The 13275-nt window shown below is 47.8% G+C and overlaps 1 protein-coding gene across 3 annotated transcripts in view; it reads right to left on the bottom strand.

Moving 5' to 3' along the window:
* XRN1 (5'-3' exoribonuclease 1) overlaps positions 1 to 13275 on the bottom strand; it is a 92655-nt gene that overhangs the window by 52679 nt on the left and 26701 nt on the right. For all 3 annotated transcript variants that reach the window (XM_045029388.1, XM_045029387.1, XM_045029386.1), the window contains exons 10-15: positions 7660 to 7794; positions 5978 to 6047; positions 5220 to 5325; positions 4527 to 4616; positions 3892 to 4048; positions 3225 to 3344 (exon numbers count right to left, since the gene is read on the bottom strand). In XM_045029388.1, coding sequence (XP_044885323.1) covers positions 3225 to 3344; positions 3892 to 4048; positions 4527 to 4616; positions 5220 to 5325; positions 5978 to 6047; positions 7660 to 7794 — 678 coding nt within the window. The remainder of the gene's footprint in view (positions 1 to 3224; positions 3345 to 3891; positions 4049 to 4526; positions 4617 to 5219; positions 5326 to 5977; positions 6048 to 7659; positions 7795 to 13275) is intronic.

A 13275-nucleotide genomic window follows, 5' to 3' on the forward strand; every position in this document is an offset into this window, starting at 1 on the left:
ATCCCTAAGGTGCGGATGGCAACTCGACCGTCCTTCAGGGTCTGGATCCGGGAATCAGTCTTTTCGGAAAAGAGACCCTGAGTGTCAAAAGGCAGGTCCTGTAATGTATATTGCACCTCTGGCGGCAGGGTGGAGGACTGGAGCCAGGAGATGCGGCGCATCGTCACGCCGGAGGCCAAGGTCCGAGCCCCCGAGTCTGCGGCGTCGAGGGCGGCCGTGATGGAGGACCTGGATGATTTCTTGCCCTCGTCCAGCATTGCCGAGAACTCCGGGCGGGAGGCTGTCGGCAGGAGCTCCGTAAACTTTGCCAGGGACGTCATGATGTCAAAGACGTACCTGGCGAGGAGGACCATCTGGTTGGCGATGCGCATCTGTAGGTCGCCCGCCAAGTAGACCTTGCGGCCTAACAGGTCCATTCTCCGCGCATCTTTCGACTTTGGCGCAGGGGCAGGTTGACCATGCCTCTCCCGGTCGTTGACCGACTGGACAACCAACGAGTCCGGGGTTGGGTAAGTATATAGATACTCATAGCCCGTGGGGGGGACGGAATACTTGCGCTCAACCCCACGAGCCGTAGGAGGGATGGACGCAGGCGTCTGCCAAAGTGTGGTGGCGTTTTTCTGAATTGTTCGCACAAACGGCAACGCCACTCTCATGGGAACCTCGGACCCGACGACGTTAGTTATGGGGTCCTCGTCCTCCTGGACTTCCGCCACCGGAAGAGCCATAGCCGTCGCCACGCGGCGAAGAAGGTCTTGGTGGGCCTTCAGATCTATAGGCGGAGGCTCCTTGGCCGAAGCTCTGGCCACCGCCTCGTCCGGTGAGGACGACGAAGACAACCCCAGGACAGCGGCCTCTGTCAAAGAATCTGCAGACTGCTCGCCGGCTGGGTCGGGCTGCATGGACTCCTCGTGGTCCGGCTCACGTGCAGGAGAAGGGGGCGGTCGGCTAACCGTCGCCTCTAGCACCCTGTGCTCGGAAGCAGGAGCTCTCGGGGGCAATGGCACCCCCTGAGTCTCGTACTGGGCGCACGGCACCCAGAAGCCCCACTGCTGTGCCCCCTGAGGATGACCTTGTGGGGCAGTCCGAAAGTGGGCAGCGCCGTCCACTGCGGAGGTGACCGATGCAGAGCGGGACGGCCATGGCGGTGCCGAGGCGCTGATGGAGTGCGCCGCCGACCGAGGCAGATCGGGCCCGGACGGTGCCGAGGATCGGTGCAGGCTCTCACGGTGCCGGGACGGTGACCGAGACCAACGGGAGCCGCGGTGCCGGGAGCTCGACCGGTGCCGGGAGCTCGACCGGGAGCCGGACCTGCGGTGCCGGGAGTGGCTACGTGGGGAACGGTGCCGGGAACGGTGCCGGGACGGAGACCCTCGTCGGTGCCGATGCGACGGCGATCGGGACCTGGTACGACGTCGGGAGTGCGATCGGTACCGCGATGACGAGCGGTACCGAGACTGCGACCGACGTCGAGACGGCGATCGGTACTGCGATGGGGAGCGGTGTCGAGATCGCGATCGACGGGACGGTAACCTGCGGCGGGACCGGGAACGTGAGCGCCGTCCGTGCCGTCTGTCTGGAGAGGGCGGCCGAAGCATCCTGGCCGGTTTCCCTGCCGATACGACAGCCCGCGCCGGCGGTGCCGAGGGCCGGAGGCTCGGTGCCTCTATGAGCTGTATTAGCTCGCGTGCCGAGGAGAAAGTCTCCGGCATTGATGGCAGCCGGGGCTCAACCACGGTCGGTGCCGGGGAGCGTGGCGATGCCGGACTCGACGGCCCTTGCGGCGCCGGAGTCAAAGGTCCGGTGCACGGCTTGTGCACGGCCACCGCGGGGCCTGCAGGTGGCGCAACAGTCTTCGCTGAGTCCTCAGCGCGGGCCTTAGCAAGTGCCTTCGCCAGCTTGTGTTTCCTTGAAGGCGAGAGCGAGCGGTGCCGGGTCTTCGAAGCCGCTGGCTTAGGCTGTGGTGCCGCGGTGCCTGAGCGGCTTGGTGCCGCCGGTGCGCTCTGCACCGAGGAAGCTCGCGGTGCCGGCGCAGACGGTGCCGGGGGTTGGAGCGACGCCTCCATTAGGAGTTGTTTCAAGCGAATATCTCGCTCCTTGCGAGTTCGCGGCTTGAAGGCGGAACAGAAAGAGCACTTATCTGTTCTATGTCCTTCGCCCAGGCAACGGAGGCAGGCATCGTGTGGATCCCCAACTGGCATAGGCCGCTGGCACGACGCGCAGGGCTTAAAGCCCGGTGCCTTGGGCATGAGCCCGCACCGGGGGAGGAAAGGGAGGGGATACCCCCCTTAACCTTATCCTAAACCTAACTAATTAACTATGAAAAACTATCTACACTAAGCACTAAACGAACTATATACACGAGAAAGTAGCGAGAGCTAGGGTTGTGGAGGACAGAGAGCACTCCACAGTTCTAACTGGCCGTCACGGGCGGTAAGAAGGAACTGAGGAGCGGACGGGCCGGCTGGGGTATATAACAGGCGCCATAGCGGCGCCACTCCAGGGGGCGCCAGCCGGCCCGCCAGAGTTGCTAGGGTAAAAAAGTTCTGAGATGCCGTGCACGCGCGGCGCGCACACCTGACTGGAATGCATAGGAGCAATCACTCGAAGAAGAACAACTTCTTTCATTCTTTGACCAGCTCAATCTTAATTTCATACAAACTGATATACTGTCAATTGTTACCTTGTATGCAAAAGAAAAAAAAAATTGATCATTTTATTTTTTTTACCTTTGCTTTAAAAATAATGACAAAATACTTTGAACCAAATTGAAATTTAAATGTTTCCCTTTAAAGTCTTCTGCCCATTACTGTTTTTCATATCAAGTGATTTTTCTTCCATATAGACTTTGTCCAAGCTGCTTTTTTTGGTGTATTTATGAAAAAATAAGGAGTCTTTATGGAAAAAAATATTTTGAACTAAAACAAGCCACATACTTACAATGCCAACAATCAGAGAAAGCCAATTTTTCAAGTTTAAATTACTACTCCTTCCAAAGTGAAGGTTGCTTGTAGAAATGTTACTACCAGTCTTCTGAATTAAGAACATTATATTTTAAACTTTAAGGTTAACTGTGAATTTCCAGGCAACATGTTTACATTTTTCAATGTCCTAATAGTCATATGCCTATTTAAACTTATTTATTTACAATCTTAACTGTAACTTATGCAAGAGTTTGTCTGGGTTTGGTTACACATTTTTTTCCTTGAGTTGAAAGCACTCACCTCATCAATAAATGGGATTAATACTACTGCTTCCCATTCTTGCTGTTTTCCATTTAAGTCTGTTTTAAAATCTGGAGGATAGTATTCTATGATTGGAGAATCTTCGCTAGTCATCAAATGCTAGAAAATCAGAAAGCAATACAACAGGGGAATTCAGTCTGGCTATATTTTCATAGACAATTTAAGATTCAGTCTAGGATGACAAAACAGGTGAGGCATGATGTTAATTCAAAGTAAAGGCTAAACTGGAATGAACTGATAGTTTAACTGCCTCATTCAGAAATTACATAGTGCATCCAAAGATTGTATTAGAATAATTTAGTAAATTTTATGCTTTAAAAATCATATAATTACAATCTAAATGTCAAGCTCAGTTTGACAACAGGAACAGAAAAGATAGCAGAAGAAAGTTTCTTATTTAAAAAAATAATAGGTATACCAAACCCCCGCTAGAACGTGGGGTTCTGGATCCATGCGCGGTCCCGCATTAATGCGGGAACCATGTTATAGCGGGGACCACCTTACCATGGATTCCAATGATGGTAATTAAATTTGGGATCCATGCGCAGTCCCGCGCTATAACCGAATTCACGCTATATGGACGCGCATTCTAGCGAGGGTCCGTAGTATATGATAAAACTGGTAAAAATCAAATTATAAAGCCTACCTCGTAGCATTTAGGTAGCAGATCTTTGCTAGCTGCTGGAAGTACTGCAAGAAGCTGTTCAAATGGCATGAAAGGTTTTCCTAACTCAAACTGGATTTTGAGTTTACTGATATTGCGAATGTCTGATAGGTAAGGTGCATAATGATAAGGGTAATACCTACAGAAGAAAAAAAAAGTAATTTGAGTTAATTTCAGTACTGCAACATACACAGTACAGAAGCAAACGAACATACATTAAATCAGGGGTTGGCAACCTTTCAGAAGTGGTGTGCTGAGTCTTCATTTATTCACTTTAATTTAAGGTTTTGCGTGCCAGTAATACATTTTAACGTTTTTAGAAGGTCTCTTTCTATAAGTCTGTAATATATAGCCAAACTATTGTTGTATGTAAAGTAAATAAGGTTTTTAAAATGTTTAAGAAGCATCATTTAAAATTAAATTAAAATGCAGAGCCCCCTGGACTGGTGGCCAGGACCTGGGCAGTGTGAGTGCCACTGAAAATCAGCTCATGTGCCGCCTTCGGCACGCATGCCATAGGTTGCCTACCCCTGCATTAAATGGTGTCAATATATTACTCAAAGTTCAATTGATCCCAGCACAACTCAGGATCTCTCATCTGACATTCATTCACTTACCAGCTCCATGACTGAACCCCATGGTAGTAATAGTGCAAAATCCACTGTATTGCCTGGACATAACATTCAGCCTGATCAGCCAGGAAATCACTTAAAAGAGAAAGAAATGTTACGTATTGATTTTTTTCCTTCTTTATTTACTTTTTACTAATATATGATTCAAGGAAAAGCTTCTTGAGCAATTAGCAACTACACAGTCTTCTGGGCCCCTTTTGGAGTCATATCAATGGATCTTCCTTCTGGCACAAGCGGGCTTATCATGGCAAACTTCTTAGTTGACTAATACCTCTGGCTGATATGAAAAGAAGTGTCATGGCTATATTTTAACACCAAGAACTCCTTTCCTGAGGACTGGATATGCTGCCTTAGATTCCAGATACTGAGGGTATGTCAACATACAATTAGACACCTGCAGCTGGCCTGTGCAAGCTGACTTGGGCTTGTGGGGCTTGGGCTAAGGGGCTGTTTAACTGAGGTGTAGGAGTCCGGGCTTGGGCTAGAACCCGGGCTCTAGGACCCTACAGGTCGGGGGTCCCCAGAGCTTAGGCAATTAAACAGCCCCTTAGCCTGAGCTCCGCAAGCCCCAGTCAGCTGGTCCAGCCAGTCACAGATCTTTAATTGCAGTGTAGACATATCTTAAGAGACTTGTCTTCAGTATTTTAAAAAGTGAAAACAAGCTCAGTATAGACTTACTCTGAAACTACTTCCACACCCATCTTAGTCATATAATATGTTCTCTTGTATTGCCTGAACTCAGTCTCAAACAGGTCTTCATCTTCTTGTTCATCTTCCAATGCATCTGAAATGAAACCAATAAAGAGAGACTGGATTAACATTAATTTCTTAGCCAAAAGATTTCAGACTGTTCAGTGTTGACATTGTTACTGTAGTTTTATTCCTGAATTCACAGTTGAGGAGAAATATTCCTTTCTGTACAGGAAGAGAACGAACAATAAAACATGTACCATTCAGTCCAAAACCTTACTGGATTAAGAGTCTGCAAATGGTCAAAGGTTGTAAAAGTTATACAATTTGTTTTTTGACCAAAAAAACGTATGGAAACAGGCTAAATGTTGTCAGAAAATAATAATCTGCACACTTATTATTTGAACCAAAATATTGCAAAGATTTAATAGTGACTTCTAATATCACTAAAAATTCATTGTTTTTTTTTATAAACTGACCAATATATTTCAATTTATAAAGGAAAAAATTACATATCCGATGTAGGTGCTTTGGACTAGTTTTAAAACACAAAGGCACAAGCAAAAAAGTAAATCCATTACTTTTTGTCCTCACCCACACAGGTTACTAGGAAAAAATATATTGCTGTTATTTTTTAAAGTTGTATTTGTTTGCACTTCCTTACCAATTCACAATTGGTTTCCCAAATATTTGTATAGATCATCAGGGTTCTGCAGTACATATTCTGCATAATACTTTGCACTTACTTTTAGAAGAAGTCATAATTCCATCCTCAGTTTTCTCTAGAGCAGCCAAACACATGGAGTTTTCCTGAACCTATTAAAATTATGAATTCACAGTTGAGATACACAAAATAAGAAATACATGGCAATATGTGGGTAACATAACACATTACCATTTAATGTGCAACTTAAAACTAAGATGCTGAAGTAATTTTTTACTTTTTAAAACAAACGCCAAAAGAGTTGCATTTGTTTTGCCCTATTTTTCAAAAATGCTTTCTACACACACACACACTTTTTTTTTTAAAGGAACAATGAGAAAAAAACCTTTTAAATATTGTTTAATATCTGTGTCTGATTAAAAAGCCTCTAAAGAAGTGGGGGCAGATTGAATTTATGTGATCACATTGGCCAATTATTGTCTTCATTTGGGTGCTACATTTTTCTTCATTAAGGGTACGTCTACACTACCCGCTGGATCGGGTAGCAATCGATCTATTGGGGATCGATTTATCGCGTGTAGTGCAGATGCAATAAATCGATCCCCGATCGCTCTCCTGTCGACTGCTGAACTCCAACAGTTCGAGAGGTGGAAGCAAAGTCGACAGGGGAGCCACGGCTGTTGATCCAGCGCCGCGAGGACGCAAAGTAAGTAATTTTAATTCGATCCAAGATATGTCGACTTCAGCTATGCTATTCTCGTAGCTGAAGTTGCGTATCTTAGATCGATCCCCCACCAGTGTAGCCCAGGCCTTATAGTGGGTGCCCGCTACATCATCAGCCCCTAATCTAGCCACTTTTCCACAGTAGCTGTGAAATTAGCCTTCTGAGCAGCTGTCACTGACATTTTATGGATCAATCAAAAAGGTTATCTACTACTGTACAGCTATCCTTCACATCTGTGACAGATGAGAAAGTATCCAAGAGTACAGCTAGTCATATTAAAACATATGCATTTTAAAGCATATGTCTTACTCTTACAAAACTGAAACAGTACTAGTGAGTGGCAGAGTTAAGTATACTGATGGAGTTAATCGCAGCTGAGTTTCATGCTGCTGCTACTACTGTCACTGGAAAAATGCCACTGTGCAGAAATAAGAGTGGTTCACTTCTGCTGCTGAAGGCATATAGGAGAGGCAGACAGAATGGAAAATAGGAGTTGTGAGGATGGGGATATAGACAAAAATAGAGGAAAGGGTTAGTGCAAGATAAAGAAGGTAATACCTTTTAAGTGACTTTAAAACAGCATTGCCATTTTGATGTAAAATCTAAGATATCAGCTCTGATGGAGCAAGCTATTTACTTAATCAGCATGAAACATCTGACTGACACACCCATCTTCTGAGCTGCCAAGACTAACTTTCACAGTCTGACTTCTCCCTCTGAATTATGTTCCATAGCAGCTGATGGAAAGACACACTGATTTCTATCTTTTATTTTTTAACAGAAGTATGTGCTTAATTTGAGAAAAATGGCAATGGAAAGTGCATATGAATGTGTAAGTATGTGTAAGACAGATATATCGCTCAACAAATATTAAAGTTTTCCATCATTTCTGATTTCTAAAAAGCCAGAAATAAAAAATATAAAATACCACATTTAACAGTTTGAGATTTTAAAAATAATTAAACAGATCTTTATTCATATGTTTTGACAAATAGCTGAGTATTTCTACATTTTCAGAGCTGTACATTTAAAATACCAACCTTCTGTTTCTTTTGCTTATGGCGTCTTGCTTCTTCTGCTGCGATACCAGCTGCCTCATTGAGGTATTTATTGCCTACTTTGCTTTCAAACCATTTTAGGTCGACAAAGACTTCGCTGAAGTGTTCACGATCAAACTGTGTATAGAGATTAAAGTAAATTTAGAACAATTATTTTAAAGGCAATGTACACTATTGCTGAATGAACACGGTAGCATATGAAACAGAAAATGCAAGCCATTTTTATCTGTAAGAGCTGCATTAGATTACATAAAATGTTATCTGCACATGAATGTTTAACCCACGAGCGGAGGCAGTCTAACATGAATCACCTCTTATTATAGAGACAGAAAATATATATTGAAAACCTATTTTTTCTTTTTCTTGTAACCTGAAACAGTTTAAAGAGATTAGATGATTTTTAAATTATATTATCCATCCTACAATATCACAGAATCACAGAACTGGAAGGGACCTCAAGAGGTCTTCTAGTCCAGTCCCCTGCACTCAAGGCAGCACTAAGTATTATCTAGATGAGAGGTCTCCAACCTTTTTACATCCAAGATCACTTTTTGAATTTAAGGGCAACCCAGGATCTACCCCGCTCCTTCCCCAAAGCCCCGCCCCACTCACTCCACCCCCCCCCATCACTCACTCTCCCCCACCCTCACTCACTGGGCTGGGGTAGGAGGTTGGGGTTCAGGAGGGGGTGCGGGCTTTGGACTGGAGCCGGGGGGTTCGCAGTGTGGGAGGGGGATCTGGGCTGAGTCTGGGGCAGGGCACTGGGGTGCAGGAGGGGATGAGGGGTGCAAGCTCTGGGAGGGAGTTTGGGTGCAGGAGGGGGCTCTGAACTGGGGCAGAGTGTTGGAGTGCAGAAAGGGGTATGGGGTGCTGGCTCTAGGAGGGGGGTCAGGGCTGGGGCTTGGGATGCAGGAGGGGGCTCAGGGCTTGGGTGCGGCCTCCCACCAGGCAGCACTTACCTCCGGCAGCTCCTGGTTGGTGGTGCAGCGTGGCTGCTGCTAAGGCAGGCTCCCTGCCTAACCCAGCCCCACGCCGCTCCCAGAAGGGGCCAACGCACCCCTGCAGCCCTTGGGGGTGGCATGTGGCTCTGCTCGCTGCCCCTCCCTGAAAGCACCACCCCCTCACCTCCCATTGGTCACAGTTCTCCATTTCTGGCCAATGGAAACTGCAGGGGTGGTGCTTGCATGCAGGAGCAGCGCGCAGAGGGAGACACCCCCCCGCCCTCCGGGGCTGGGATGGCCGCTTCCGGGTGTGGTGTGGAGCAGGCAGGGAGCCTGTCTTAGCAGCAGCTCTGCTGTGCTGCCGGAGATCTCAATCAACTGGGAGATCCTCTAGGATAAATAAATAAAATAATAATATATGGAGATATACCTATCTCATAGAACTGGAAGGGACCCTGAAAGGTCATTGAGTCCAGCCCCCTGCCTTCACTAGCAGGACCAAGTACTGATTTTGCCCCAGATCCCTAAATGGCCCCCTCAAGGATTGAACTCAAAACCCTGGGTTTAGAAGGCCAATGCTGACTAATCTGCTTTTAAAAATCTCCAATGACGTAGATTCCACAGCCTCCCTAGGCAATTTATTCCAGTGCTTAACCACCCTGACAGTTAGGAAGTTTTTCCTAATTTCTAATCTAAACTGACTTTGCTGAAATTTGACTCTGTTACTTCTTGTCCTATCCTCAGAAGTTAGAAAGAACAATTTTTCTCTCTCCTCCTTGTAACAACCTTTTATGTACCTGAAAACTGTTATGTTCTCCCTCTGTCTTCTCTTCTCCAGACTAAACAACCCTATTATTTCAATCTCACCTCATAGGTCATGTTTTCTAGACCTTTAATTTTTTTTTCTCTTCTCTGGACTTTCTCTAATTTGTCCACATCTTTCCTGAAATGTGGAGCCCAAAACTGGACACACTACTCCCATTGAGGCCTAATTAATGTGTAGTAGAGCATAGGGATGTAAAATACTAAATAGTTAAACAGTTAAAACATCAGTCTTACTGGTTAACTGACCCTAACTGTTAGCCCCCAGCCCCGGGCCACCTGTATGGGCCAGCTAGCCCCAGCCATGCAGGGCCGGCCGGAGCAGCCCCAGCTGCAGAGCCCTCAGCCCCTCTCCCTTTAATAAGTTAATCATTTAAATGACATAATTTTAATAGTTTAAATGGTTAACTTTTTAAACAAATATTACATCTCTAGCAGAGCAGACGAATTACTTCTTGTGTCCTGCTTACAACACTCCTGCGATGACATCCCAGAATGATGTTTGCCTTTTTTAACAAGTTTTCCACTGTTGACTCCCATTTCGCTTGTGATCTACTGTGACACCCAGATCCCTTTCTGCAGTACTCCTTCCTAGAAAGTCATTTCCCATTTTGTATGTGTGCAACTGATTGTTCCTTCCTAAGTGGAGTACTTTGCATTTGTCTTTATTGAATTTCATTATATTTACTTCAGATCATTTCTCCAGTTTGTCCAGCTCATTTTGAATTTTAATCCTCCAAAGCACTTGCAACCCCTCCCAGCTTGGTATTGCCCACAAACTTTGTAAGCATACTCTCTAAGCCAGGGGTCGGCAACCTATGGCACGCATGCCAAAGATGGCACGCGAGCCGATTTTTAATGGCATGCTCGAACCTGCCGGGACTCCAGCGTGCCATTAAAAATCCTGCCTACGTGGCAAGCTGCAGGGTCTGCGCTCCCTGGCCGGAACGCCGGCCGAGTGCAGCAAGCCGCCGGCCCCACCCCCGCCTTTCCCCTGGAGCCCTGCCGCCACGCACGCAGGGCCCTGGGGGCCGGGGCTGCATGTACCCACAGAGCAGCGTTTGGCTCTGTGGGGAGGGAAAACCGCTCCCCGCTCATCCGGAGCCGCACCACCACGCGTGCAGCGCTCTGAGGGGCGGGGTGGGGCTGCGCGTGAGCAACAAAACTCCGGATGAGCAGGGAGCCTCATGGTAAGGGGTCCGGGGTTGGATAAGGGGTGGGGGCAGACAGTGAGTTGGATCGGAGGGGTGGGATCCCGGAGGGGGGTTCAGGGGCGGGGGTCTCTGGAGGGGGCAGTTAGGGAGCAGGGGGGGTGGATGGGGCATGGGAGTCCCGGAGTCTGTTAGGGGGCGGGGGTTGGATAGGGGTCAGGGCAGTCAGGGGACAGGGAGCAAGGAGGGTCCCGGGGGGCAGTTAGAGTGGGAGGGTCTCTGGAGGGGGTGGTCAGGGGACAAGGAGCTGTGGGGGGTTGGATGAGTCAGGAGTTCTGGGGGGGCTGTCAGGAGGTAGGGATGTGGAGAGGGGTTGGGGCAGGCAGGGAGGGTTGTATGGGTCCAGAGTTCTGGGGATCCTGTCAGGGGGCGGGGAGCGGTTAGATAGGCATGGGAGTCCAGGGGGTTCTGTCTGGGTGCGGGGGTGTGGATAAGGGTTGGGGCAGTCAGGGGACAGGTAAGAGGTAGGGTCATAGGGGGACAGTCAGGGGACAAGGGGCAGGGAGGCTTAGATAGGGGGTGGGGTCCCAGGAGGGGGTAGTTGGGACAAGGAGCAGGGGGGGTTGGGGGCTTGGAGGGAGGCAGTCACCCAGCCCTCTGCCCTGAGCCCTGTACCACCCAGCCCTCTGACTCCTTCCCCCCCCAACATGACCCCAGCCCTGACTCTGGCACCCCCACACATACCCAGCCCCTCTACCCTGACACCTGCACCCTCCTCACATGCCCCCATCCCTCTGCCTTGACTCTTGCACCCCCCACATCCCATGCACCCCGCACATCCCCACCCTGAGCACCAAATGGGAGCTCCTGCACCCCCACTCACATTCCCACCTGCACCCCTCACACCAAATGGGAGCTGACCAGTAAGTGCCCCCATACCCAAACCTCCTGCCCCAACCCTGAGCCCCCAGCCTCATTCTAGCTCCTGGCCAGACCCTTCACCCCCAGCCCTGTGCTCGGTCCACTCCCACCCTCAGCTCAGTGCAGAGAGAGGAAGAGAATGTGCCAGAACCAGGGAGAAGGTAGGTACTCACTGTATGTGGGCAGGGCCATGACCCTAGATCGGCAGTGGGCTGAGCGGGTCTGGCAGCCGGGATGCCTGCTGGCAGGAGCTGGAGGATGGAACCCCTGAGCAGCAGTGGGCTGAGCCGCTCACCTCACTGCCGGTCTGGGGTCCCGGCCACCGGCCCCGCACAGCCCGCTGCCGGTCTGGGGTTCTGACTGCCAGACCCTTCCCAGCTGGGGTCTCGGCTTCAGGCCCCACTCAGCCCACTGCCGGCCTAGGTGAACAGAACCTCAGACCAGCAGCGGACTGAGTGGGCCAGCGGCGTAAGATCAACATTTTAATTTAATTTTAAATGAAGCTTCTTAAATATTTTGAAAACCTTGTTTATTTTACAATACAACACTAGTTTAGTTATATAATATATAGACTTGTAGAGAGAGACCTTCTAAAAAACATTAAAATGTATTACCGGCACACAAAACCTTAAATTAGAGTGAATAAATGAAGACTCGGCACACCACTTCTGAAAGGTTGCTGACCCCTGCTCTAAGCCATTATCTAAATCACTGATGAAGATATTGAACGGAACCAGACACAGGACCAATCCGTGCAGGACCCCACTCGATATGACCTTATGCTTTATCAGTATGAACCAATGATAGCTCTGGGAATGATTTTTCAACCAGTTATGCACCAACCTTATAGTAGCTCCATCTAGGTTGTATTTCCCTAGTTTATTTATGAGAAGGTCATGCAAGACAGTATCAAAAGCCTTACTAAAGTCAAGATATACTACATGTACCACTTCCCTCCTATCCACGAGGCTTGTTACCCTGTCAAAGAAAGCTATTAGGCTGGTTTGACACAATTTGTTTTTGACAATTCCATGCTATTATTTATCACCTTATTATCTTCTAGGTGTCTGCTAATTGATTGCTTAATTATTTGCTCCATAATTTTTCTGAGTACTGAAGTTAAGAGGATTGGTCTGTAATTCCCCAGGATGTCCTTATTCCTCTTTTTATAGATTGGCACTATATTTTCCCTTTTCCAGTCCTCTGGAATCTCACCCATGTGAGATAATGTACCATCTTATGTTTAGGTACATTATAGAATGTCAATAGTTTTTGGATCAAATGTTCATGTACAGATAACACCTTATCCACATTGATATGGTCCATGCCTTTTGTCACTTCTAGGACAGATTACTGCAATGTACCCTAATGGGGCTGGCCCTTGAAAACCATCTGGATTGCTTCAGCTAGTGCAGTCTGCTGCTGTCCATCTTTGTGAGCATCTAACACTTCCATACTCTAAATTGATTCCCCCATTTGATTTCAGGTGCAATATAAGATAAGTTATAATCTAAATCCAATTACTTAATTTTCTGCTTCTCTCCCCAAAATCTATTATGACTATCAGATCAGATGGCAATTGGTTGGACTGTGCAACAAAAGTGTAACTGGCAGCAGGGACCTCATCTACAGAATTTGCTCCATCTAGTGGTTTATCAGAGCTAGAGCATGGTGCTTTCCTGGCTAAAGTTCAAGGCATATTTAAATAAGGCTTTTATGTAAAACTGAGGGACAGATCCTCAACTAATATAAATTTCCATAGA

This window comes from Mauremys mutica, chromosome 9 (genome assembly GCF_020497125.1).
Source record: "Mauremys mutica isolate MM-2020 ecotype Southern chromosome 9, ASM2049712v1, whole genome shotgun sequence".
Classification (NCBI taxonomy): domain Eukaryota; kingdom Metazoa; phylum Chordata; order Testudines; family Geoemydidae; genus Mauremys; species Mauremys mutica.